The 25,656-nt window shown below is 40.3% G+C and overlaps 2 protein-coding genes across 2 annotated transcripts in view; one reads left to right on the top strand and one right to left on the bottom strand.

Annotated features, from left to right (window-relative positions):
* LOC135482407 (histone-lysine N-methyltransferase 2C-like) overlaps positions 1-12,404 on the top strand; it is a 47,761-nt gene extending 35,357 nt beyond the window's left edge. Inside the window, exons 54-74 of the mRNA XM_064762374.1 lie at positions 952-1,185; positions 1,472-2,509; positions 3,329-3,426; positions 3,769-3,928; positions 4,099-4,404; positions 4,564-4,755; positions 5,586-5,796; positions 5,961-6,508; positions 6,792-6,928; positions 7,240-7,749; positions 8,475-8,582; positions 8,817-8,926; positions 9,510-9,753; positions 9,904-10,016; positions 10,234-10,360; positions 10,521-10,683; positions 10,844-10,980; positions 11,224-11,354; positions 11,691-11,867; positions 12,122-12,238; positions 12,384-12,404. Of these exons, the coding sequence (XP_064618444.1) occupies positions 952-1,185; positions 1,472-2,509; positions 3,329-3,426; positions 3,769-3,928; positions 4,099-4,404; positions 4,564-4,755; positions 5,586-5,796; positions 5,961-6,508; positions 6,792-6,928; positions 7,240-7,749; positions 8,475-8,582; positions 8,817-8,926; positions 9,510-9,753; positions 9,904-10,016; positions 10,234-10,360; positions 10,521-10,683; positions 10,844-10,980; positions 11,224-11,354; positions 11,691-11,867; positions 12,122-12,128 (4,751 nt within the window). The 3' untranslated portion in view covers positions 12,129-12,238; positions 12,384-12,404. The remainder of the gene's footprint in view (positions 1-951; positions 1,186-1,471; positions 2,510-3,328; positions 3,427-3,768; positions 3,929-4,098; positions 4,405-4,563; positions 4,756-5,585; positions 5,797-5,960; positions 6,509-6,791; positions 6,929-7,239; positions 7,750-8,474; positions 8,583-8,816; positions 8,927-9,509; positions 9,754-9,903; positions 10,017-10,233; positions 10,361-10,520; positions 10,684-10,843; positions 10,981-11,223; positions 11,355-11,690; positions 11,868-12,121; positions 12,239-12,383) is intronic.
* Positions 12,405-15,546: 3,142 nt separating this feature from the next.
* On the bottom strand, positions 15,547-25,153 carry LOC135482290 (sperm-associated antigen 16 protein-like). The gene is given in 18 exon segments (XM_064762202.1): positions 15,547-15,656; positions 15,658-15,694; positions 16,161-16,229; positions 16,525-16,651; positions 16,942-17,007; positions 17,388-17,514; positions 17,783-17,867; positions 18,248-18,348; positions 18,723-18,866; positions 19,012-19,145; positions 19,411-19,568; positions 19,983-20,170; positions 20,746-20,853; positions 21,066-21,203; positions 21,477-21,601; positions 23,155-23,222; positions 23,757-23,834; positions 25,038-25,153. Coding segments are annotated over 18 exon segments (1,869 nt in total). The 5' UTR covers positions 25,084-25,153; the 3' UTR covers positions 15,547-15,586.
* Between the last annotated feature and the right edge of the window lie 503 nt (positions 25,154-25,656).

The following is a 25,656-nucleotide window of genomic DNA, read 5'->3' as shown; positions in this document are numbered from 1 at the left end:
TAAATGTAAGCCTGTATTAACTGGCTGCATGCTCTGTGTGTGTATGACTGTGGATTGTTTTTCTGGCATGTCACTGCCCAAGAACAAAACCAAAACTTCATTAAGTTCATTAATTAGTTGGTTATTCTATTCTTACCAAAGATGAACTTTGGTAAGCACATGTGGAGTAGAAGTGTTTTTTTTTTTTTATGATGGGCCTCTACTGAGTTTTCTCCCTTGACGCGAGACTGCATCCATGGTGATAAGTTTTGGACAAGTAAAGATTAGTTTTGGCTGCATGAAACAGTGGGACATCTCATCTTGTGAATCATGCAGTAGATTTCAGCTTTAGTATAATTTACCCATTCAGCAAAATTTAACCTAGCTCTCTTGTCTAATGTCCCGATGATTTCAAGTGGATTTTAGATTTCTTACAAAAAAAAATATTAAAAAAAATATTAGAAAATCTTAAAATAATATTTTGAGCTTCCCAAATCGGTTTGTATTTGTCTAAAACATAAATAAGTTTTTCCCCAAATTGGGTTCATGGAAGGCACCAAATTTTCCTACTCCTCCTCCTTCAGGTAAGATACAAACTGCCTGTTATATCCTTTAGTTCTTTCAGCTCATTTCACAAAGGTAGGTTTTAATGACGAAATCACCATTAGCTATTTTCAGAGGTCAGACTTTAACCACACATATTTTTTGTGGGAAAATTACATCAAGTGAGGTAATTTGGTGGAGCCCTGTTGTCATGGTGCAGTTTACTCTTAAATGTTATGGAAAGCTTTCCATGTGTTTATGACTTTATGATATCATGTTGTTTGCATATGAAGTGATGTGCATTTTTCTGTCCTTAACATATTGTGAGTCCCTTACCTAACTGCATGCTGTCATTTTCTGAATGATTTCGGATGTGACACTGGCTTTTTATGTGATTGGCTTATTTGAGAGCTCCCCATGCCATTGCAGGCTTTGAAATCTCCCCACATTTCCCGCCTTTACTACCCGGTGAGATGGCTGCCGACGAGAGCCCCCCATCTCAGCCACCCAAGAAAAAGAAAAAGCGGAAAAAGAAGAACCAGGCCCAGAATGCTTCTGAACCATGCCCTCCCTTACCTACTGCTAGCTCTGCCCTGTCTGGCGACTCTCTCACCCTGTCAACTGCCACCGGCACCACCCCCAGTGACCCTTCTCCCCATCTAGGTACAGTATAAACATACATCTCTCTTCCCTCTGTTTGTTGCCTGTGTCCTGTTGTGTTTAGTACACTTGTACTCGTCTTGGAATTTACACACTGTATTCATTATATACATCTAGCTAAATGCATATTCATTGATGTCCTATGTCTTCACTTGATATATGTGGGAAAATCTTGCATATTGTTTTAGGTACATGTATGTTCTTTTATTCCTTAACCAGCTACCTTCTGTATGGTAGTGTGGATGTATTTCTTCAGAGTTCAATGAAACGAGTCTCATTTTGTCAGCAGGAGGGACAAGTTCTGCTCCAGCTCCAAGAGGTATAGAGAGTATACCAGTTCAGTCTGAGACAGATCGGAGGATTGTGGAGATTCTGAGCAATGTGGCTAAACATAAAGAACAGTCTCAGAACAAGTCTGCTGATGGGAAGACAGGAGGGAGTGGAGGTCACGCTCAGTCTGCCCAGACTCAGAGTACTGACCCCGCCCAGTCAGCCCTACACCCAACCACCTCTGCCACACCCCACAGCAGTGATCAGTCATTCCACAGCAACCAGCCTGTGTTATCTACCTCACAGATTAAGGTGGAGCAGGGTATGGAGCAAGGACAGACCGTGTCTACTCACATCAGCCAGCTGCTGTCTGGGGGACCTCAAGCTCATCCTGGTGGTCAGCCAGACCCTAATCAGAGGTATGCGCTGCACCTTCCCCCAGCGGAACAAGTTCATCCCCCTACATCAGAGATGAGTGTCACACCTGGCCTACAGCTTCCTGGTCCGGGAATTCTAACCCAGACTTCAACCAGGCCACCTCATCCAGGACTGATGACAGGTATGGCAGGACACATGGCTGGTGGCCACCCCAGGCCTGCTCACCCTGGGGCCCCACAGAATTGCCTGCCTCACCCTTACATGACCAGTGGCCCTCCACCTCCTTACAGCAGTGTGGGTCTTCCTGTACCCTCTAGCATGCATGGTGGTGGCCCCCAGACCTCTGGCAGTGCAGGTGTGGTGCCCACATGTAGTATGAACACTACACCTAGCTCAGCAATGTCTGCTCCACTCATGTCCACCAGTTCTGAGGGAGTGGACCCTCGCCAGGTACGTTATGAAATCAAGTCAGACATACCTGTGCCGACCTCATTAGCACAGGCTAGGCAAGGTATTGGACATCTGCCTCAAGATTTCAACAACCTACAAGGCCATCCGGGAGCATCTACCCCACAACAAGGTTCCTCACAAGTGCCGCTTGGACTGTCTCAGATTGATAGACCAATGGATAGACAGCAGATTGTGGAACAGCTGAAGCTCGAGCTGATCAAGTCCCCAGGTGAGCTTTTGCGCCTCTAGGTGTGTATTTAAGGGGTCCACACCGTACAGAGATTACTTATTGCCCTCTCCCATTCACTTAACATGGAATCTCCACTGCAGTGGAGCAATGGAGTGTCTGCAGGATATTGAAGTTGCCATACAAGAGTTCCAAAAAACAATATATCTAAAAACAACGTACCCAAAAACAATGTATCCTCTTTTTTCACTTGTTTTTAGTAATGGGCTCATTGCACACACTACACTCTCAGGTTCAAAACCAGTTAATCCCTTTTCCTTCTTACCATTTGATTTTCTCTTTTTGTTATGAACTGCACGAGGCTGCTAAAAATGTTTGCTAACAGCTTGAATTGTTTTGGAGTTTATCAATTTTTTCTTCGACAAAGAAATTTTTTGTTGCAGTCTTATTTTGACTAAGATTTCATGGAATCTTAGTATTTAACTGTATAGTCCTTAATTTGGTTAAGAATATCAGTCCTTAAATATTAGGCATGTGTTCCTGGTGCAGAGCCCATCTCATGCAAGAAATTTGTAGATTTTCACAGATTTTCACTGTTCATGGGGCTTTCGTGAAAAGAAGTGCTTGATGACTCTCATTTGGCCGTTTGTTAAGTTTTGTTTTCATTGAAGACTTGTTGTCTTCCACCAATATGGCATGCATATTTGTTTTTCACATATGAGAGAGTTCGTCAATTTAAGGACATTGGTTAAGCCTTGGCACTCCAATTTCTTCAACAAGTACAGTTGACCACTGTTGTATATGTGAAAAATTCTTCAGAATAAAACAAATAAATAAATAAATGTATTTACTTTCATGCAGGTAAAAAGGCAGAGATGTCTGATGCAGAGCGGGCTAGGCAGAATGTGTTACTTAAGCAGCTGCTTGCAACACAGCCTGGGAGACGTAGGCCTAGTGAGGTAATCATCAATGTAGTTTTGACTTTTATAACCCCTACAGTCCTTTTGTTGCCCCTTAGTGGCTGCTTAATTGGCAGGTACTTTACTTTGTACAGTTGTTCCTTTCCCTCTGAGAATGCAAACCACTCTCACAGCCAAATGTATGAATTTGTGCTCCACAGGCAGGGACGTGCAAATCTCTGCTTAACTTTTTTTGGGATAAAATTGTTGACAATTAGAAACATGGACAAATAAAGACAGGCAAAAACAAACCCCCCACCCATGACAAAAGATAAAGGAAAAGTTTTCTAAAGTACCACATATTAGATAGTATAGTGGATGTATTTGATGATAAGCGAGTAGACATTCTTGCAGGACCTGGATGAGACAGTCCAGCTGACCCCAGAACAACAGCGTCAGCTGGAGATGATTGACCGGATGCCACTGTGCACGGAAAAAGAGTTGCCCTGTGAGGATGAACCAGATGGAGTTATTCCCCAGGAGGATAAAGAAAAGCTGATGGGTAAGAAAGGCCTACCTGTTTGCTCAGTTGAACAGGTAGCTGTACATTGTTAATCAGCACTGTTAAAGTTATTTCTGATATCTACTTAGTGAAGAAAGCTGGAATAGAGTGTAGCGGGATTGCAACTGGTCAGGAACACTATATTATGATTAGTTGTTTGTTTTTTTCAGAAATGAGAAAACTAGAATTTGAACAAAGAAGGAGAGAGTTTGAGGACTTAAGAAAGACAAAGAAAACCTCTAAAGATGGAGTAAAGCTGAAGCGGAAAAAGAAGAAAGACAAAGATGGTGTGGGGAAGGATGGACAGCCTAAGAAACGAAAGAAAAACAAGAACAACATGAGTCCAGAGGACATGGAAATCTTTGCCACAAAGCTGATGGAACAGCTAAAAGCTATGCCTAGTGTGCCACTCCAGGAACCCAATGTTGGCATCAATTTTGGGGTGTGCCCCATAGTTGGCAGCGGGGTACTAGGAGGTAAGAGACATATATGCATAAAATACTGATGAATTTAGGATGACGACTTTTATGAATACAACTAGAGGAGTTACGGAAGTTTTCAATCCAGGCCGCTTATTCAGTACATCTGACTTACATGAACGATGTATGAAGCATGTTTCTTTTGCCTGTCCACAGAACAAGTGGAGACACGTGTGCGCGGCGTGTTTGGTAGAGCCTACATAGATGGTATGGTGGACCATTATGGGGGATTGGGCAACCTACAGACCTTGTCTCGGTGTCTACCCATGGAAATGTACAAAGTGAACCCAATGGATATTGCAGCACGCAGGAAATTTCTCAGTGATGGGGAGCAGGAGAAATCTACAGGTAAGTTTGTCAGCTTTGGATCATTTACAGCCATTTGTTTTGGGTTTAACCTGCCCACCCATAGTGATAAATGGGTGAAAAAAAAATGGATAAAAAAAATTCTCTTAGAAAATATGAAATATGAAAGCATTTTATGTTTGATAGTTTAGTATAGTAAAAAGCCGAAAATACATACATATGTACCACTACTCCCAAATGTGCATTTGTTAAAATTCCTTCTAACAAACATAAATTCCTTAATCCATTGCTAACCGTGACCACCCATTGTTTGCAGTGGCAAAAGTTTATAGTTGTTTTGGAAAACTTACCAAGGCCCTCCCCCAACCCTAGTCTTGGAAGTGCATAGATATAACTTTTACATATCCAGTTGTTTTGATAGCATGTCCTCTTTCCTGTGATGAGTGGACTCCGTGTGACCTGGCGTGACATTGTGTGAGGCTGACAGGACTACATAGAGCATGAGCATGGCTGGCATGAGACTGTACATTCTGCCATCAGGCTGACAAAAAGAAAGTGCAGGAAAATGGTTTTGGTTTCTTAAATTTTTTTTTTTTTTTTTAAATATCTTTTCCAAAATATGACTGCTATATTGAAATTGCTGGGGTATATATAAAAAAAGAAAAAGCAAAGCTTTGTACATGGCATGAATCCTACCCCTCTCTTCTGAACTTTTTTTCGGAGGGTTTTTGCATGAATGTAGCGTGTGGACAAACCTAAGGCACGTGCCATCAAGCTTGATAAGCTGCGAGGCTACACTAGTAAGGACTGCAGGTGTGAGCAGACAGCTAGAGTCCGCCTCATGTACTCCTGTCTCCTCGCTGTCACCATAGGTCCCGAGTCCGAGCAGCAGCGCTACTGCCTCCTCTATCATCCCATAATTCCACTGAAAATAGGTGTCGGCCCTGGAGCCTTCTCTGGAGTCAGCATGCCTCAGTCCAAAGCATTGGCAGGAAGACCAATGGTACCTGTGGACCCCCGCCCCACAGTGAAGATTCCCAACCTCCCCTCAGGACCTCTGATTGAACCCAGACTGGGATCTAGGTGAGTAGTCACATCGTGAACTTCACGAACGCTGTTTCAACTTATTGTCTACATTTTTTTATTATTAAGTTCTGTTATTAGTCATCTTGATAAGAATTTTGTACTACCTATGTTTCAAAGGAAATCTATTTTAATTACTGTCCTGTTTTTGTTTTTTTTTTCAGAAATGCAGACTCACCTGATACAATCATTTCCTCCTCCTCACCTGAACTGACATTTGATGAGCGTCAACCTGACCTGCCAGGGCTGACCTACATTGACCCTGACCGCTCTGACAGTCGCTCCTCCTCTCCAGCATTTCCTTTGGTTCATCCTGTGCCCATCAAAGCTGAACCAGCTAGCTTTAAGGAGGACACAGAATTCAAGAAAAAGCTGGACTTTGATCCAAAGCGGGAGATCAAGCATGGCTTTGAGCTTGTGAGTAAGATGAAGCCATCTGTTGAGAGAGACCTGAAGACTAAGGATAACCTGGCATTTGCTATGGGCTTGGATGCAGAGGAGCTCTCAACCAAGATCCCTGGATTGGCTATGGGTTTGAAGGACCCAATGATGGAGCAGCAGGTGTCTGTCACCCTCACCCTGTCTGCCTCAGCCACTGAGGATATCGTCGGTGTCCTCTCCTCCATCGCTGACCTGCTGAAAATCGCTGTACCTCCCTCCTATGAGATCAGTCGCAGCCCTTCCCCGGAGCTCTTCAAGCTTAACATGAAACGTAAGCACAACTTATGACTTATCTAGAGTGTTTCATGAGAGACTGGTTATCTAGTTTATAACTTAATACACTGTTGAGCCATTAGGCATGAGCTCTCTATTTTAGAAGAGATTTATTGTAATTTGGCTGTAGGCTCTGCTGGGAAAGCCGCTTTGATTTTTTTACACTACAATGGTTATATCATTCATTCAGGTGCAGCATGAAGGAAAGATATCATTTGCAATTTACCCCCTGGTCCATAGTGATGCGTGTGTATGTCTTTTTGTTTTGTTTTTTTTTTCAGATAAAGAAGAAGCAGTGCATGTGCAGTCATTGATAAAGTCAAAGCCGAAATTCTGTAGGCACTGTGATGTGACAGTTATAAACCCTGGGGTTAGGAAGAAGAAATCAGAAATGTTGTTCCTTACCAAAGAAGAACAGGTAGGTGTTGTGTCATCTATAATTTTAACCTGATGAGAAGTCTTGCCTTAATTTTTAGAGCAGAGGAAGAATTAGTTATTTAGTATGTAATGGAGTTGTCATCAAATAAAAAAGTCATTGAGTTTAACATTTCTTTGACCTTCTCTTACTGAGGGGCTTTGCCTGGATCCAGCAATCATCTGTGGCATTGTCAGGAGGATGTAGCTGGCTAAGGATAGTGGCTCCTTCATCTATATGCTACATGTGTACTATTATCATGTAAGGGAAACATACTTGTATAGCATTTAATACACATCAAACAAATTTTGCAGGACTCAGAAGATGAAGAGATCACGTTTTGTAGCATGAACTGCTACAGGCAGTTTGCTATAACCCACAAGACCCACCCACCTGCTGAGGTGAAGGAAGCCTGTGACCTTGTGGAACACAAGAGTGTCGTGGCTGAACCTACCAGCTCTCCGAAGACCATTCAGCCTGTACCTGTGTCAGCTTCTACCCCAACACCAACACCTGCTCAATCCCCAAAACTGAGCTCCCCTACAGCAGCTAGAGCTCCCCTGCCTGGGACAGTGTCTAGCCAATTAACAGTGACCTCTATCCCAGCTCTTGTGGCTTCAGTGCCACCAGCGAGCACCACTGCGTCCAGCTGTCTCACTGCTCTCACCATATCGACCTCCAATACTTCCACACCGTCAGCCACACCGAAGTCTTCCCCCTCCCTTGGCTCCCCAGCCTTGTTTCCTAGTCCTAAGAGGAATGAGGATCGAGCCAAACATCGCCGCCGCAGTAACAGCACTAATCTGGAGACACAGCCACAAAAGGTAAGCCTCATCCAGTGTACCTCAGTCCTGTGGATTTATTTTATTACCCAGTACACAGTATAAGGTAGAAATAAGTAGATTTCAAATTGTGGAAGAAGTTTGGTGGAGATGTGATCATCTCTGAATCTGGAAAATTAAAGGCTACCTCGATGTCAATCGTGATCACTGATGGCCTCTTTAAGGTACCCACCGAGGCTGTTGCACAAAACGCCTTCTCAGGTTTATTGTAACAAAATTCTTCCAGAACTAGGTTTTAGCTGTTGATCTGTATGGAAGAAAAAAGGGAAATTTTATTTTATTCTTTCTTTGAAAATCATCGTTTTTATTACCCTAAGTCATCAACCTTTTCGCGTATGAAATAAACTTTCAATTTATTTTATAATTTTAATTTGATTTTGGAGACAAATCTCCTTTGGCAGGATTGGTCAGTTTCAGGGCCTAGCAAAAAGTATAATTTGATCAGTCAACACCTTTTCGCATATGAAATAAACTTTCAATTTATTTTATAGTTTTAATTTGATTTGGAGACAAAACTCCTTTGGCAGGATTGGCCAGTTTCAGGGCTTAGCAAAAAGTATAATTTCATAATATGCTTGACTAAACACGGCTTGCATACATGTGAAAAGGTTGAAGAATTACAGTCGTTATTTTGAGTCATCCTTATGGAAGGTCAAATTTACCATCTAATGTCTGTTTCATCTATGGATACTACTAATCTTTTGCAGCCACTGGTGAAGAAGTGGAAGGATGTGAGATGGAAGAAAGTAGAGCTGAACATACTTGTTCAACCTGTGAAGAGGAGCTCAGCCCCCACAGACAAGAACATACGGATGGTAAGCCAATTCAGTTGGCACAACCAGTACATGTCAGCCACGTACAATCTGAAGTCACTGATTCAAAACCTGAAATGGCTTTGAACAATTTTCAACACTTAATAATGTGCTATACCCAGAAAGTTATATCCCATACTCTGTGGTTTATTTCTATATGTACTAAAGTTGCATTGGAGAAAAGCGATATGCATTGGTGATTTAGTATTTTAAGGTTGTTGGTTTTTCTGTTATCAGCTAATGACCAACATGAAGATCATCCTGACTGCTGAGCCACTGACTGAAGACACAAGAAAGTGTACGTTCTGTCACCAGACAGGGGACGGGTCCTCTGATGGACCAGGAAGGTAAGGCCATCAGGCTAGGGCTTGTATTCGGGTTTACCAGACTAACACACTGTACCACATGAATACTTGAACGTGGAAAAGAATCTTCTTCATCTGTGTTGACCGTAGCCTATTTTGTCTATTTTGTCTATCCATTGACATTGTATTTTGTGAAAGGATTGTAAGTGTGATATCCCTCTTGAACTCTCAAACATGTTTCCTCGACTTGCACCTAGTAGAAGAAGTTTATCATCGACCTTGACATGATTTTTCAAGGTCAGTGGGCCTGTATCTTATAGTCTTGTATACACATTGCCCTGTGCAAATGTTGTTATGACCAAAGGGTATTTGGTGAGTTGCACTGCATTTTGTTCTCTTATGGACATTGACATAACTGTCTTTCTGACCATTCCAAACAGAAAGGGACGTATTACTTCCAGAGAGGTTGTTTAAAATTACTGTCAATGAAAGACAGTTGGTTGCCTACCCAGACGGTTGTTGAGTATGCCGCAATTCTTGTGTTGCTCTCTTCTAGCTTGATGGTATTCTCCACTGTCTGCTCGCTCTTAAAATGTCATTGCTAATACCAGTTTGTCATTTTCAGGTTGCTGAATATGGACATAGATAGATGGTGTCATCTTAACTGTGCCCTCTGGTCTTATGATGTCTATGAAACCTTGAATGGAGCCTTGATCAATGTGGACCAGGCATTGAAGCGCAGTCTGGGCGTCAATTGTTCTTCCTGCCATAAAGTGGGAGCCACTTTGGGGTGTTTCAAGGTCCGCTGTGCTAACATCTACCATGTGGCCTGTGCTATCAATGAAGGCTGTATGTTTTTCCAGGATAAGGTGAGCCTCACCAGTGTTGAGGAAAAAGCTGTACATTGCATTTATTTGTTTGACGTAACCAAGTTGATGTGTGAAGTTTTTTGTTTTTTTTACTCTATATGGCGTGAAGGTGTTGATTTTTCTCACTCAGATTCCTTATTTCTGTTTCAGACCATTCTCTGCTCCATGCATGCCCCTAAAGGCCACCCAGATACAGAGCTAGACTCGCTGATTGTGTACCGGCGGGTGTATGTCAACAGAGACGAGGACAAGCAGGTGGCAAGGTAACAATCTTCTCAGTTAATGTGTTTAAATGTGGTTCACCAGTTATAGTGGATATTCTGGCAGTCAGAAAGTCACAGACTTTCTAAGTAAACAGGCTGCATTTTTTGTCCAAAATTATGTTAAATATGTGTACATCAAGTTAACCAGTATATTGGGTTGTATGTTCTGTAATGTCAGCATGTGCATGTACTTACTCAAACTTGTTTAACTTTGCAGCATGGTTCACCAGGAAGAGAACAGATTCTGTTTGCGTATTGGCTCTTTGATTCTTCACAACATAGGCCAGTTATTGCCTCATCAGATACAGACTGGGCGTTTCCACACACGAGAATACATCTATCCTGTAAGTCTGCTCATCCCCATACCCTTTGTAGCATTATTTGGGTGTAATCGGCTACTTTGTAACAGCAAACTTGTAAAAGCGAGCAAGTTGTCTGTAATTTTCTCTGTAAAATCTTTGTCAAATCTCATGGCGTGTATCTGACTATTTTTTTGTGTGACAGGTTGGTTTCAAGGTGACTCGGTTTTACTGGAGCATGAAGCGTGTTCACAAGCGATGTAGGTACATGTGCAGCATACGGGATAATGAAGGCTACCCGGAGTTCGTCATCCAGGTGTCTGAGAAAGGCTACGAAGATGTTGTCATCAAAGAGCCTTCTGCTAAAAGTAAGCATCAGGGTAAAGTTGTTGTCCAGCACACCTAGTTGTCCATCATATCTGTCAGGTTGAATCAATTTGCCAAATTTTTGTACAGTTTCCAGTGTGTGGCATTATTAAGTGTGTGTTCTCGTGTGCATGATGTGTTTATTCATTCACTGATTGACAGGTGCTTGGTTGCGAGTTTTGGAACCAGTGGAAAAACTGAGAAAACAGCTGGACTTGGTCAAAATGTTTCCCTCTTTTCTCACTGGGGAGGAGTTATTTGGACTGGCTGAACCAGCCATCCTCCGAGTGGTAGAATCGGTAAGTTTGCATTTTGTACAATTGATATTGTTTAGTAGATTTGAGAAAGTGTTGCAAGCCCAGTTCTTTGGTTTGCTCACTATGTGAGCTGTGCAGACAGCTTCATTTCAACACCAGTTACTGCTGGCTTGACTTTTAAACTTGCTTCAGTGTTGATTACATGACCCGTCACTTTTCAGTGTTCATTTCCTAATTAAGGTTATCTCTGTAAATCAGCATTACCATGTTTTCTCCTATCTTCAGTTACCAGGGACAGACTTGCTGCAGAATTACATATTCAAGTTTGGAAGGTCACCATTGATTGAAATGCCCCTGGCAATCAACCCTACAGGATGTGCCCGAACAGAGCCCAAGCTGCGCACACATTTTAAAAGGTACAGTTTTTTTTTACACTTTTTAATGTTTTGACTTAGTTGAGATTAATATACATACAGGTATGTATACTGTATTTTCACATGAAGTTTTAATATCTAAAAAATGCACTTCACATGCACGTAAAGGTACCAACACTTTACCCTCTGAAATGGCCGTGTGAGGTGGATGAATCAAGCACAATGTACCATTTGAAAAATGTTTAACTCCAGGTAATTCACAGTACTTGTACAATCTGTACAGAGTACACAGTGTGTTACTGGCAGTTGTGTGTGTGAAGGCTGGCTATTGTTTTTTTAGTAACATTCTTGTTAAAAATGTTGAATATGTTGTTGTAGGCCTCACACTCTTCAGTCGAGCACATCACGATCTTTACCCGCAACAGTGACAGGTGTGACTGGGGACATCAACTCCCCTTACATGAAGGCAGTTTGTGCACTCCAAGTCACAGCAGTACCCGCCGACTTAAGTCAGAGTGGAAGAACAATGTCTACCTGGGCAGATCCAGAATTCAGGTAACAAAAGGCATACTGTGTATGAACAGTTTGTAAATTTTACATTACACAACTACCACTGGGTCAAATAGGGGATGGTAACTGAACACTAGAAGTGCATACATATAACAGACTTGATGGATTTCCATTCTTTAAGATTGATCAAATATTGTTCTTGCTACTTGTGTTGTGCATCTAATTATTCTGTAAGCTTTGTAAAATTTTTTGTTGTGCTTAACAAATTGAGCTAAAAAGTGAGCTTCATGTGTCTACAGGGACTAGGTTTGTTTTCTGCAAGGGATTTGGAGAAGCACACCATGGTGATTGAGTACATTGGAGATTTGATTCGTGATGAAGTTGCCAACAGACGAGAGGAGATCTACGAGTCACAGGTAGGTTGTGACAAGAATACCTGCTCTGATACTTGTGCTTTTTTGTAAAATTACATAACTTCCAAGGTTGTTTGTTCTTATGATAGAATGTATTGTCCTATGTATCAGACGTATGAATGTAATTGAATCCTGTTTGTTCCCTCAGAACCGAGGTGTGTACATGTTCCGTATTGACCCAGAGACAGTGATTGATGCCACTATGGCAGGAGGCCCTGCCCGCTTACATCAATCACTCGTGCAACCCCAACTGTGTGGCTGAGGTGGTGCCCTTTGAGAAAGAGAGTAAAATCATCATCATTACAAATCGCCGTATTGCCAGAGGAGAGGAGGGGTCAGTTTCAATGAAACAAATTGATTTCCGTTCTGGAGTACAGTACTATCCTGTTTATTGGTAAACTCATTGAAAAATTTTGGGAGTGGCATTCAACTACAATGAACCGATGAATCATTGCTGAACTCATTTTGTTGTGCTCAGGATTCCTAACCAGTAAAAACGGTGATTGTTTTCAGCAATAATCTTTTTGAATTTTGTGAGTGTATTAATGCTATGTTGATTGTGTTGCAGTTGACCTATGATTACAAGTTTGATTTTGAGGATGAGCAGCACAAGATTCCATGTTGCTGTGGAGCAGTTGGCTGTAGGAAGTGGATGAACTAACAGCTCAGTCCCCCTCTCCAGCCTCTCCTGCTGAGGATATAGGCAGCACATAGATCTGGACACAGACTCTATGACATGTAGCATTTACACAGAACAAATACTACTACCCTGTAAATAGTGTACAGAGCTGTAAGCATTGGCTCCATGCTAATATATATATATATATATATATATATATATATATATATATTTATATATATATATTACGAAGAGGGTGGATTTCTCCTAATTTTATGTTGAGCCAGTAAAACAGAGGGAAGTGAAATCAGCATGCAATAACTCTGTTAATGCAAAAAACTCGTATTGTGTTATTCAGGATAGACACAATGCTGTAAATAAGTGTCCGGTGTGGACAGGGATATTGTCATAATTTATCATATTAGTTGGGCGTGACAAGTCTGGCATGTTGGTGCACAGCTGTTTGTTATTGATTTATATAGAACTCCTTGAAATTTTAGCAAAGGGCTTTTCTATGACCTCTGTTTTTTAAGAATTTTAATGCAAACCACATAAAATGGTTATTTATGCTTTTGATAGTTACGCTATCGTTTTGATTTCAGTTTGAAAGCAGACAGAAAGGATGTCTAATATGTAGTATGATGCTTGAAATGTAAGAAGCAGGGGAATGTGTTACAAAACTGTCACAACACAACATTTATTACAATGAGGCATGTCCTCCCTATATGCCATTTTGCCAGGTGCATGTTGTGACAGATTTGTGAAACAGTCTACAGGCTCCTAATTAATTTTTTGTACATGTGTCAAAGAGCAATAATTAGCATAGGCAGAAGACTGTCAAATTGTATGAGTTTTGCTGGCCTCTTCTGGTCCGTATGTGGACATGGAACAGGAGCTTGTCTATAGAGTTATACAATAAAAGATGATTTATGTGGACAAAACTGTAGATCATGGTATATCTGGTCAGTTACTTTGTTGTATTTGTTTGTAGACATATATATGGTGTTATACTGTGTACATTTTCATGATCAGAGTTAGATAATATAAAATCAAATTTATACATAGCAATGCATCTGGGAGATGTCTGTGGATGCATAGGTGGCCATGTGATCCCTCTTGGTGTAAATATCTATACCTACATATCTCATGGTGCATATTCCCGTCACACGCCCGCAAGCGTATGGTTTTGTTGAACGGCTAGCATAGCCTGTACTGTTAATATAGCCATACATGTATCATGTTACCTAATGTGTGAGGGAAGAATGTCGACTTGAGCTATTACATACCGAATGAACCTTTTTCAAGGTATACTGTCCGCGTGAAGTTGTTTGTGTATATCCCTCTGTGTATCTGTGTCTGTGGCTTTCAACATAAGTGGATTTCATAATATGTCAGTCGGGTTTTCCCTTCTAGATTATCATCTCATAGTAGATATGAAGATCACAATGATGTATTTACCCACTGTGTTTACTTGGACACTTCCACCTAATATGCGGTACATTTAGTTCTTACTCGCCTTTAACTCCTACCCTGTTCCCATTTGCACTAGTTGTGCACCAGAAACCCAGAACCTCTTAGTTTAAATTGGGATTACCAAAGAAGTCCTCATTATATTTCATTTAGCTGTGTAAACAACAGTGGATTAGTAATCCCAATATCAGTGCTTTCATTGTCATTTTTCATTTCTACGTGTACCTTGATACCTTGCCTTACCTTTAGTTTTACATCAGTGTTGTGAGGAGGTGATTTTTTTTTTTTTTTTTTCGTCATGTAGCTATTCAAACTTGTAAACACTGTGTGTTTAGGTTAATATCCTGTCTGTGCTGTTGTGGGAAGAACTTTAAATTATTAGTACATATAGCTTATAAGCTGTTTTCAGTGGTCCTGGGCTGCTGCTTTCTATGCGCAGTGTTACATTTGTATTCCTCAGGAAGAACAGTTTGATACTCGGCTTTTTGTTTGTCCTGGGGTAATTCACTTGGAAGCTTTGATATGTACGTGTTTGTGACACAGGACCAGTTTTCATAATGGAATACCGGTAATTTCTGCATTTTGTTTTCCACGTCATAATGACATTTCTACATCAGAGAGGATCCAGTGCTACATTGACTGAAGTGTATATGGATTGGTAGACAAACATTATTAAAAACACCTTCATAACTTATTTGTTGTTTTTTTTCATTATGTGCAATTAAAATAAGAGTAAATACTGGTTGATGTGGTGTCTGCAGAGTGGGGATGTTGCCAGCTTCACCATGGCTTGCTCTTCGAGTGTCAGTACTTCCTGCATGTTATCTGAAGCCAGTATCTTTGCGAGAAAGGTAAATATAAAACTCCTGAAACCTTTACAATCAAAGTTGACAGTTAATGAATGCTGTGTTGAGCTCATACAGTTGAATCTAAAGGCATCACTGTGTATTTAAATCTGGCTTACGGTCTCACCTGGCCACATTGTCACAAAGCTGTCTGATCTCGTTTGGGGAATTGACCTTGTGTTCATTGGAGTTGGAATGTCCCTAAGTGGGACTTAAATCCAAGCCAGCCTTGTGATCTTAAAAACCAGGCCCTTAGTTGTCTTGAAGCCCACAGCTGCAGCTAAGGACTACTTGATACGATCATGAAAGACAAGTTGCCCAGGTCTGTTTTTGTTAAAATTTATTGATAACAAAAACTTCTTTGCATTTGAGTTCAGGTTACATAAATTAGTATAGGAAGAGATAGTGAGAATAGAGTTAGGACCAAATCCTGACAGTTGAGTCACTCCCTCCAGTCACCAGGAACTCTCCACCACGGTCAAAACTCCACACGGACAGCGTCTTCATGGCCGATCAATTCAATATCTGAAACACAACAATGTGTGGTGATGAGTGGCAGACTGTCACACAAAACAGCACTGACACTGAGCACATACATGCCCCAGCTGTACGGTGTTACTAGTAATAAGGGTAAAACTCTCATTTACAAAGGACTTAAACTGTACTGCAGACGGGAAGCGCTCAAATATTAGTGTATGGTGCGTTACGCAGCAGACTCGATGAGACATAAAAACCTGTGTATGGCATCATGATAAAATGGGCTTGTTTGGTAACTAGGGTAACAGTAATATTGCTGTTGTTTTCCTGACCCCGCCCATTATTAACCCCACAAATATCATGCAAGTGCATTTTTGTAAAATACTGTACAAAAATACCAATCAAATGAATCAAAATAAATAGTTCTAAAAGCAATGAAAATATATGTGAAAAAAAAAAGTTACACAGTGTAAATGCAGGGTTTTGTTTCATGCAAACTGCTACTTGACAACACCCACCTGTCCATTGGCTAGCTCGTACATCTTCACTGTGCTATCATTGCTACCAACAGCCAACACCACACCTGTAAACAAGGATAAACTGTACACATCTGATACAACTGTCATAAACACTACTGTACCTATTTCACCACCTAAGGTATACAAATGAGCATTAAAATTTTGACTTGAATAAAGACCAGCTTTGAGTAATTGGCTCATGTCCATGGTGCATACAAACACATGTACCTCCAATGACAGAAGGCAATTCTAAAGTGTAAAATTTCAGAACTGTAATCACTCCTTTATAGAAACAGCAAAGTAAAAGTTTTGAAATGGTTGCAGGAGTTTTACTTCGAAAAGTTGCAGAAACCTACGCACCTGAAGGATCAAATGCCAGCTTGTTTGCAGGGTGTGGTCCTACATCAAAGCTGACCATTGGGGAGACAGTCCTCACGTCCCACAACTTGACATTACCATACGAGTCACAGGATGCAACTGTGTCACCCTAAAGAAACACAGGTGTTGAGGAATGAAACCAGAACAAAACAACAGCTTGTAAAATATACTGTGAAAGCAATAACGTTTGTGTTCATGTACCTCTGTATCAGCACTCACAGTGTACCACAGAAAAGCAGATTCAGTGGGGCTATGGTAGCATTACTTCCGGCTATAACCAAAGAAAAATGATTTATTTCTACTCACTACTTTTTCAGTTTTATTCATATATGGTGACATCTGTCATATTCCTTGCTGCTCAATAAATCAGCACATTTTGGTATTAATACATATTCTTACCTTCATATTGAACAGCCCATGGTTGACTGAATGCACATGGCCGTAAAATGTCTGAGCACACAATCCCTGTAAAAAGCAACGCAAAGAAGTAAAATGTGTGTCACAAACAAACAGAAAAGTATGTACTAAACTTACACATTCAGTTCTACATCATGAAAATCACAAGTTAATTAATGTGTGGAACACTGATCAAACTGGCTAGTACATATGCGCATGTATGGGAAAATCTTAAGCATCTCCAGTTCGCTTACACAGATTATTTTCTTGGTTTATGACTTAAGTGAGCTGCAGTGACTTGTGCTTGGGTTAATATTTAATCAGTGCCAGTGTTTATGAACTGGTTCAAGTTCAAATTCAAGCCAGCCTATGTTTTCAGTCAGAAGCAATGAGGTTTAACAAAGACAGCTGTTGTGTTGATGATATTTTTAAGTACAGGCCATGCATACCGTCCTGGCGTCCCACAGAGACAGGGTTTTATCTGCTGAGCTTGTCAGAAGGATGTTAGAGAAGGGCAGGAACTGAATGCTGTTAACTGCATCTGTGTGGCCTCTCAGAGTGTAACGGCATCGCAGACTGCTCAAAAAAAAACACAACATAAAGTGCATTGTTTTTGTATAGTGACAGTATACTCTGACAGTCTGAGCTTGTCCACTGAGGAAGCATTAAAAATATGTTGCCACTGGGACTGGCTTTGCTGCAAGGAGAAATATCCTAGTGATATGACTGTTTTAACAGATAAAAGTGATGACAAACATATGTGATAAATTATGGTCTCCATTGGATTTTAATGGTATTAAGTTAGCAGACTAAGGATACAGGTGGCCATCCTGTTAGCTCTCACCTGTTAAGATCCCAGACTTTGCCTGTTCTGTCCATAGAGCAGGTGGCCAGAAAGTCTCCACAGGAATGCCAGCTTCCACTCCACACTGACAAGACAAGACAACAGATTCACCACTTCAGGGACAAGTACCATCTAGGTAGTCAGTATACATCAGAAAGTTAATATGGTAAATCGGGGGCTGGTGTCATGAAGCTTACTTAGTGTTAATTTGCCCTTAGCTAAGTGCACTTTGTATCTCTACAACATACATTGCCATAGTAGTTAAGGGCTTACTTAGCTGAGTCAGAGCTTCATGAAAGTGGCCCTTGCGCATTATAACAGTTTACTTAGATATACTGTACCAATGTGCGCTGTAACACTATAAAAGCAATTCAACACACATGTACATCTACCTTTATAATGCCTAACTGTCTCTGAACTTACATCACCTAGATGTTCTGTGTTATTCATGGATTGTCACTTTACCTGCCAGAGTGTGATCTGAGAAAGTGTGGATGCATTCTGATTTGGAAAAGTCCCAGATTTTCACAGTGCTGTCTCCGCTGGTAGTGGCCAGGCGGGAACCCCTGTAAGTATAAAATCAAACCCACAGGTCATACGCTGACTGTCAGCCTACTTGTATACATCACATGTCAGTGGTTTATCACAATGACTGTTACTAACTTTCTTCTCCAGACTCACAGGTACTAATAGTTAAACTGATTAATATTTAACAGTATCCACCAGTTTATGGCCTAAAATGTTTTAGCCATTTAGCAATTTTCTGGTAGCATTCTAAATAACATCTTGCACCTACCACTTGTCTGCATATCAGACCACAATTAAAACTTCACAACAGACAAGAAAAACACAGGCAACAGAACACACCAGAGGTAGGAGCTGACCATGATGATAGTGTTACAGTATATTAAGATGAGTGTCTGATGAGTGTTGTACTCACGATGGGTGGAAGTCACATGAGGAGAGCCAGGCAGTGTGTCCATCCCCAGTCATGATCAGCTCCCCATTCGGCACTGACCACATCTTCCATGTCTTGTCATCACTTACAGTGGCCAGGATCTGTTTTCTTGGATGAAGAGCAAGGCTGGGAAAAAAGGAACAGAAAAACAATATGGAGATGCTGGCATACTGAGGATGTGTATAAGCATGAAAAAAATCTTAATTTAACGCCTTATTAATTCATTACATTAACCTATGACTACTTAGAACTGTTTTACAAAACAACTCACCCACTGATAGACAGAGCATGTGCCTGTAAGGTGTTTGAGAGTCGGAATCCACCAGTCCTGGTCAGATGGCCTGATGGGGCCTTCACCTGGGCCAGGTAAGGGTTAACTCCCCTGTCTGGAGGAAACTCTGTGTCCTGAAAACAAAACCATGCCAAGGATCAAGTTACTCATATACCTTTGGTTTGCATGTATCTTTAATGAACTTCAATCTACCATGGCACCAGGCCGAAATGAACAGTATGCTTTAGGCATTCAGACGTCATGCTTTGTAGGGCTGCTAATCACTGACAATACAGAACTGTATCGCCCTGAAACTAGTGCTACAGTTATCAAAAATGCTATCATGTGCTGGATGGATCTATCATCTATCATCTAAGATAATATGAAATTCAATCTTACATTTGGGTGTCTCTCATAAGCCAGAGGTAACTCCCTGACATCTTTAGTCTCTCCCAGTTTCTCCCTTTCCTGGGCCAGAGCTCTCTGGGTGGGGCCTCGACCCTCCTCATCCAAGATTACTCCCCTGATGGGCCGGCTTTGGGGCACAGAAGATTTAGCTGAATACAGGCAAAGAAAAACAAGTTAACTATGTGACAAAATATGCTCATCTTTATCTGTACATTTATTGTACATTTGTCCTGTGCAAGGTACAAGTCGTGCTTACTGTGATATACTTTTGTAAACACTAAATGGATGAAAGCGTGGGATGAAATGTCTATTTATTCAATGTAAATGTACAGCTATGCTGTGTTCGGGGTAGAAAATACTGGTTAACACCAGTGATGAATTTTACAGCTGATTCATCTGCCGTGGTGACCAATTTTGTGAGCATTACATCACAAAGGTTACAGGGGTTTGAAATGATAAATGCAGTACATGATCTGCACTCAGAACTTCTTGCAGAAGTGCAAGATGACCACTGAACAGGCATTTATGGAACCCTGACTGTCAGAAGTGGATAAGGACCTGACCTGGCTGATGGGCACACGAGGCTCCCTTGAAGTTCTCCACAGTTTTCAGTGTGCTCTGAAGACCGGCCACCTGACCCAAGGCTCGGTCACGCTCTAGCTGAGATAACATTTTCTCCTTCATTGCAAGCTCATACTTCGTCTTAAGCTGTTGAAGGGTGGGCTCATAAGAGTTGTAATGACGACGCAGTCTGAAAAACAATGTTACCAGAGTATTTATTTACTTTTGTCGTTTTCGCATCACATTGAAAAAGTTTTCCCTCATACTGTGGCAGTCAGTTTTCTGGGTGGAGGAAACAAGAGTGATCGTGGTAAACCTGGGTGGAGGAAACAAGTGCTCCGGGTAAACCTTCCGGTTGGGGCAAACAAGAGTGCTCCTGGTAAACCACTGACATAAGGCAGGGACTTTCCTACAGATAACCAAACCATGTTGGCAGAACACAAGGAGTGGTCAAAAAACATTGACAAAAAGCCACATGAGTGTTGACGACTATTGTCACCAAAACCCCATGATGAATGAACTGGGGCCCATTTCAAAAAGATCACGTAGTGCGGCATGTCAGCTCAATTTGTTTTTTTGTGGATGGTCATCATAACAGACTGAAAGAAGAAGACATAAATTAGGTAAATAGGTATATGAATATCTTTCTAACACTGCATTGTCCCTGCCTAGATGATTCAACATTCATAACATTAACATAATGTTAATCTTTCACAGGGGGGGGACAGTGCAAAACTGAGGTACATGCAATATTAACAGCTATACCTTTTGATATCTGTAACCAGCTGGTTTTTCTCCTGGACCACTCTTTTGTGATGCATGCGATGATAATCTCGCTCCTTCCTCAACTTCACGTAAGTATCTTTGGCTTTCCTGGCAAAAAATGCAAAAAAACATGAAATACGCTTTTATTCTGCCCTTGATTCAGGTACTGCGTCTCAGAATACTGTCTTGGAGTACATTAGAATCCATTTTAATAATCACAAACACAAGTAGCTATAAAGTTTATTACACAGTTTAGCCTGAAAATTTTTGGACTTTTTGGATTGGTTGGGGAGACACAAAAGGAAGGTTATAATATTTACATGGCAGCATCTTTGTACTTGTTGAGCTCCCGCTGCAGGTACTTGACCTCCTGATCCAGTAGCTCGTTCCTGGTGTACAGGTCAGGGACCACACCCACATCTTCCTGCTTCAGTACTCCACGCTGCTGTAACTCATACCTGAACCAAACATATTACAAACAACTGTATCCGACCCAGCAGCTGCTTCCTGGTGTACAAGTCAGGGACTATACCTCTACCAAACATACAACCGAGTACAACTAAATGTACAGTAATTATGTGTTTTAACACACGATGCTTTACAAATGCACATGTGCTTAGTGTAATAGGACTGTGGTAGAGTTCAATACACCTGGACATTGAAATATGGGAAGTATATCAGGATAAGATGAAGTTTTATGTATTAAAATGAAAACAGTATGCAAAACGTACCATTCTGTTTGAAAACAGTCAAGAGTTTTGTTAAGACCCATCCGAACCAGGAAGTTTCTCACAAAGTCATCCACAATCTCCGGTTTTTGGGTTACAGAAGGTTTTGGTGGAACATCTTGTTTTTCCTGAAGAGCACACAGGATAAGAAATACATGCATATTTATCAATAGCCAGAGAAAATTCTATCGATTTGATTGGTTGAAATGCCAAACATACAAGACCGAATATGACGGGACTGCGGGGGTACATAGGGTTTCCATGTATACCCTCAGACCGAAGGTCTCACTTGCAGATATATCCCTGGAGTCCAGGCGAGACGTGCAGATGCAAAATGTACAGAGAAAGGGAGACAACTTTGCAAGAATAAAAAAAAAACCTTTTTCAACCTAGGACGGTTCTAAACTTCCGCACACACACAGACTTTAAAGATTTAAAGATGCACAAAAAAAGAATATGCACAGGGAGAAAGCTCCACTAAAGCAGTTGACCTGACCTCAAAAAAACGCCAGTTTTCGTCAGTCTTACTTCTTAAAGATACCCCTTATGGTGATAACTTTGAACGTCTTCACATAACTAAAAATATACTTCAGGAGAGGGGATTCAAGCCACTGTGATATACTTGAAAAAAGAAAACGATCAAATTAAACCACTCTGGAAAGTCATTATCACCACTTTCCTTTCTTTGGTAATTTTGTGCATTACTTCTTGTATTTATGGTCCTGTTATCACACCATTTGATTCCTGTTACTAAAGCAGATCAATGATAATATATTTATTTATCTATTTAATGATGTGATTGGTGTTTTACGCTGTGCTCAAGAATATTTCACTTCTATGATGGCAGCCAGCATTATGGTGGGAGAAAACCGGGCAGAGCCCGGCGTAAACCCATAACCATCTGCAGGTTCCTGGCAGACCTTCCCACATAACGGAGAGGAAACCAGCATGAGTTGGACTTGAATTCGCAGCGACTGAATTTATAAAACAACATAAGATGACAAAAGTTATGTCAGCAGTGAACTAACACTTAATGCTCTGTTATAGTATTTCCCTCTATGGATGCAGACAGTCATTCAACAAAGAAAAATACCTGGCTGAATCCACAAAAAATGAGTAACAATTTAATGTGTCTTACATTAAGACAAATTTACAAATATCTGAACTTCAGAAGCCATGATATATGAAATAAAATATAGAAATAAATGATGTTTTAAACATTGATGGGAGCAAAAATTACTTTAAAGAATGCACCTTTGTCCCACAGGCCCTGATGTCTGCTGATTACTGAACATACATGTGTGAGTGAGACTGATGTACAGTCAGAGCAGAGCCAACATGAGTGAGATTCAACAAATCAGTGAGCTCATTGGTCAAGAAGAGCCTTGTTTGATTTTAAACTTAATTAAAGCTGTTATCTGACAGTGTTTCTGGGATCCATGCTACTAGTCTTCTACCATTTCTGGTAGCCTGATGTCTTATAAAAACTGCAAAGTTTAGTTTTTGTACCTTTACCAGTTTGCGAGATAACACATTTTTATGAGCTCAGTAATAATAATCCAAGCGATTTCTACAAGTGTCCCGCTAGGATAGCCTGGATCCCTAATTAATATGTACGTCTTTTTAACTTAATGCACATCACTGATGCTCTTCTGAAGAAATCTGATTGTAAAATTCTTACCATAGCCTCCCCATCTTCTTTGCTTTCACAAATGGTTCTCACGGCAAAGTCTAAATCTTCATCGGCCTCTGAACGGGAAATAAGGACACTGTGTGAAATCTCTGATGTATTGTTATCTAACATATCAAACTTCCTAAATAAAACATGCGAGACCTCTCCTCATCATTTCTATGATGGAAATGCATTTTACTTCAGCAAAAGTATAAATAATATGGCTTTAAAAATATCTGCCTTTTCACTTTTCCTAACACATGGTGACAAAGTTGACATCTTCAAATGTCAAGAATGAAAATTAAATACTTTCAAAATTCAAGTGTTACTAAACCAGAATCAGAAACACCCTAAGTGAATTACCCTAAGTTACTATAATCTTGCCATGCACTCAGGCCGTTTCAGGCTGTGAGATGTTAGTAATTGTACTTTTCTATCAAAAGTTATCAATCAAAATTAGATCTTTGACTTTTAGTAAAGCAGACATCACCTGCACACATATTAGATCAAGAAAGTTAAAAGGTAGAAGCACAGAAGACAATTAACAAATATTTGTATAGTGTATACAATGAATCGGTAAATAAAAGAGCAAAATAGCACAATAAACTAACCTGAAGGAATAAAATCTTCATCCACTGGGACTTCTTCATATTGATATTCATCATCAGAATCTCCTGCTATTTCAGTTTCTGGTGGACACGTTAAGTAGGTAACATGTTTTACAATCAATCATAATGTGATTGGTAAAATGAACCTTCCTTGTACTGGTAGGATTTTTTTATAAAGAAGAAACAGAAATGAGATTTATGGAAAACTTCAACAGTTCAATTATCACAAATTCAACACATTTGTTACCTGTGTGTGCCATATTTAACACTTGTAACTGGGGCATTTAAACTACAGGAAGTAAAATATGTCTATATTCTTATACATAAATATTTTTTTCAGCAGACTGCAGCACCAAAATAAATTTATTTATTTACTTATTTAATCAACTGGTGTTTTTATGACCCACTCAAGAATATTTAACTTATAGGACAACAGTCTTCATTATGGTGGGAGGAGACTGGGCTGGGGAAACCCACGACCATCCGCAGGCTGTTGTCAGGCCTTCCTACATACAGTCGGAGAGGAAGCCAGCACGAGCTGGACTTGAACTCACAGTGACCGCATTGGTGGGAGGGTCTTGGGTCATTGGGACGCACTATTGTGCTACCTCTCACTGCCACCCAAAAGACCAATGCTTGAATTTTCAGTTATCAAATGGTTTCAATTTGTCCTCAACATGACTGTGTTCAGTCAAATCATTTATTTATTGTCCCTTGATTAATACACTATCGGTAAAATAAACAGCCAACTTTAGAATTTAAATTCACTTCTTAAATTCTTTTAAAATTGTTCTACTAGCAAAATGAAACAACGTTTTTTTTTGTTTTGTTGTTTTCGAACAAAGTTTTAAATGGTTTACCAGAAGTTCTTTGGTACCTTTGTAATTATAGCTGCATATGTAAGTCACTCGAATCAGAGACTTCAGAGCATATTTCCAACAAGTACATGCACGTGCCTTTAAATTGATCGCACTAGCATCCAAAAGTCATTCACTGATCTAAAGTAATACAAGCATGTTATATTGAAAACGTAAGTAACATGTGTCCCGTGAATAAACATGTGTTTACAAACACCATGTCAACACAGCTCAATCATGTTCATATCAACCACCTGTACGGTCTAATTGTGTTGTTGTTGTACTCCTGAGTAGCGGTTATCGGTAGTTAAACCATAATGGGTAATAAAGGCGTAAAATTAGCAAAGGAATGTAAGTAAGGTATAGAAAATTACTTAAACCAGCCAGACGTCAACGCATTCTAATAAAAATAAAATGCAAAGGATACTTTGTAAGTAATATCGATCAGTTTCCACTTCTTCGAAGTCCGCCATCGTTGTATCGTCCCGTTGCTATGACTCGCAACAGCCAGGGGCCGTTCGTTTTATACTAGATTAAGTCACATAAACAATACACTAATACTTGCATTCAGAATAAGCTCACTAAATTTACAATATCTTTAGAATATTTATGACAAAAAATCAAATAAAAATACCTTGTTATTAGATTTTTATAGATATTCTGTTTTTCTGTTAATCGTTATAAAATCAGATATCCCTACCACGAACGACAACTCTTTCCATTGCATGACAAATTCATTAAATTGCAAAATTGTCTCCCCTGATCAACTCCAAGGAAAGATAACTCGGTCAAGATATAGTTACAAAGGCGGTTAATTCCCCTGAATATTTTCCAGGAAACGATAACTCCTGCAACTTATAGTCATAATTACTTCCCTTGATTCGAAAAAGCTTATTTCAGTCTCAAGTTGTGCTTGGCATTTATAAAGAGAGAGATCACTTGACATTGTTTAACGGTTTATAAACTTTATAAGACAACACCGTACAACACAAAATTTGTCATAATCTAAACAGAGAACATATACATTTTCAAGATGTTTTGTTCTC

This window comes from Liolophura sinensis, chromosome 1 (genome assembly GCF_032854445.1).
Source record: "Liolophura sinensis isolate JHLJ2023 chromosome 1, CUHK_Ljap_v2, whole genome shotgun sequence".
NCBI lineage: Eukaryota > Metazoa > Mollusca > Polyplacophora > Chitonida > Chitonidae > Liolophura > Liolophura sinensis.
Note: the sequence above shows the minus strand (reverse complement) of the source record. Positions and strands in the feature narration are given on the sequence as shown.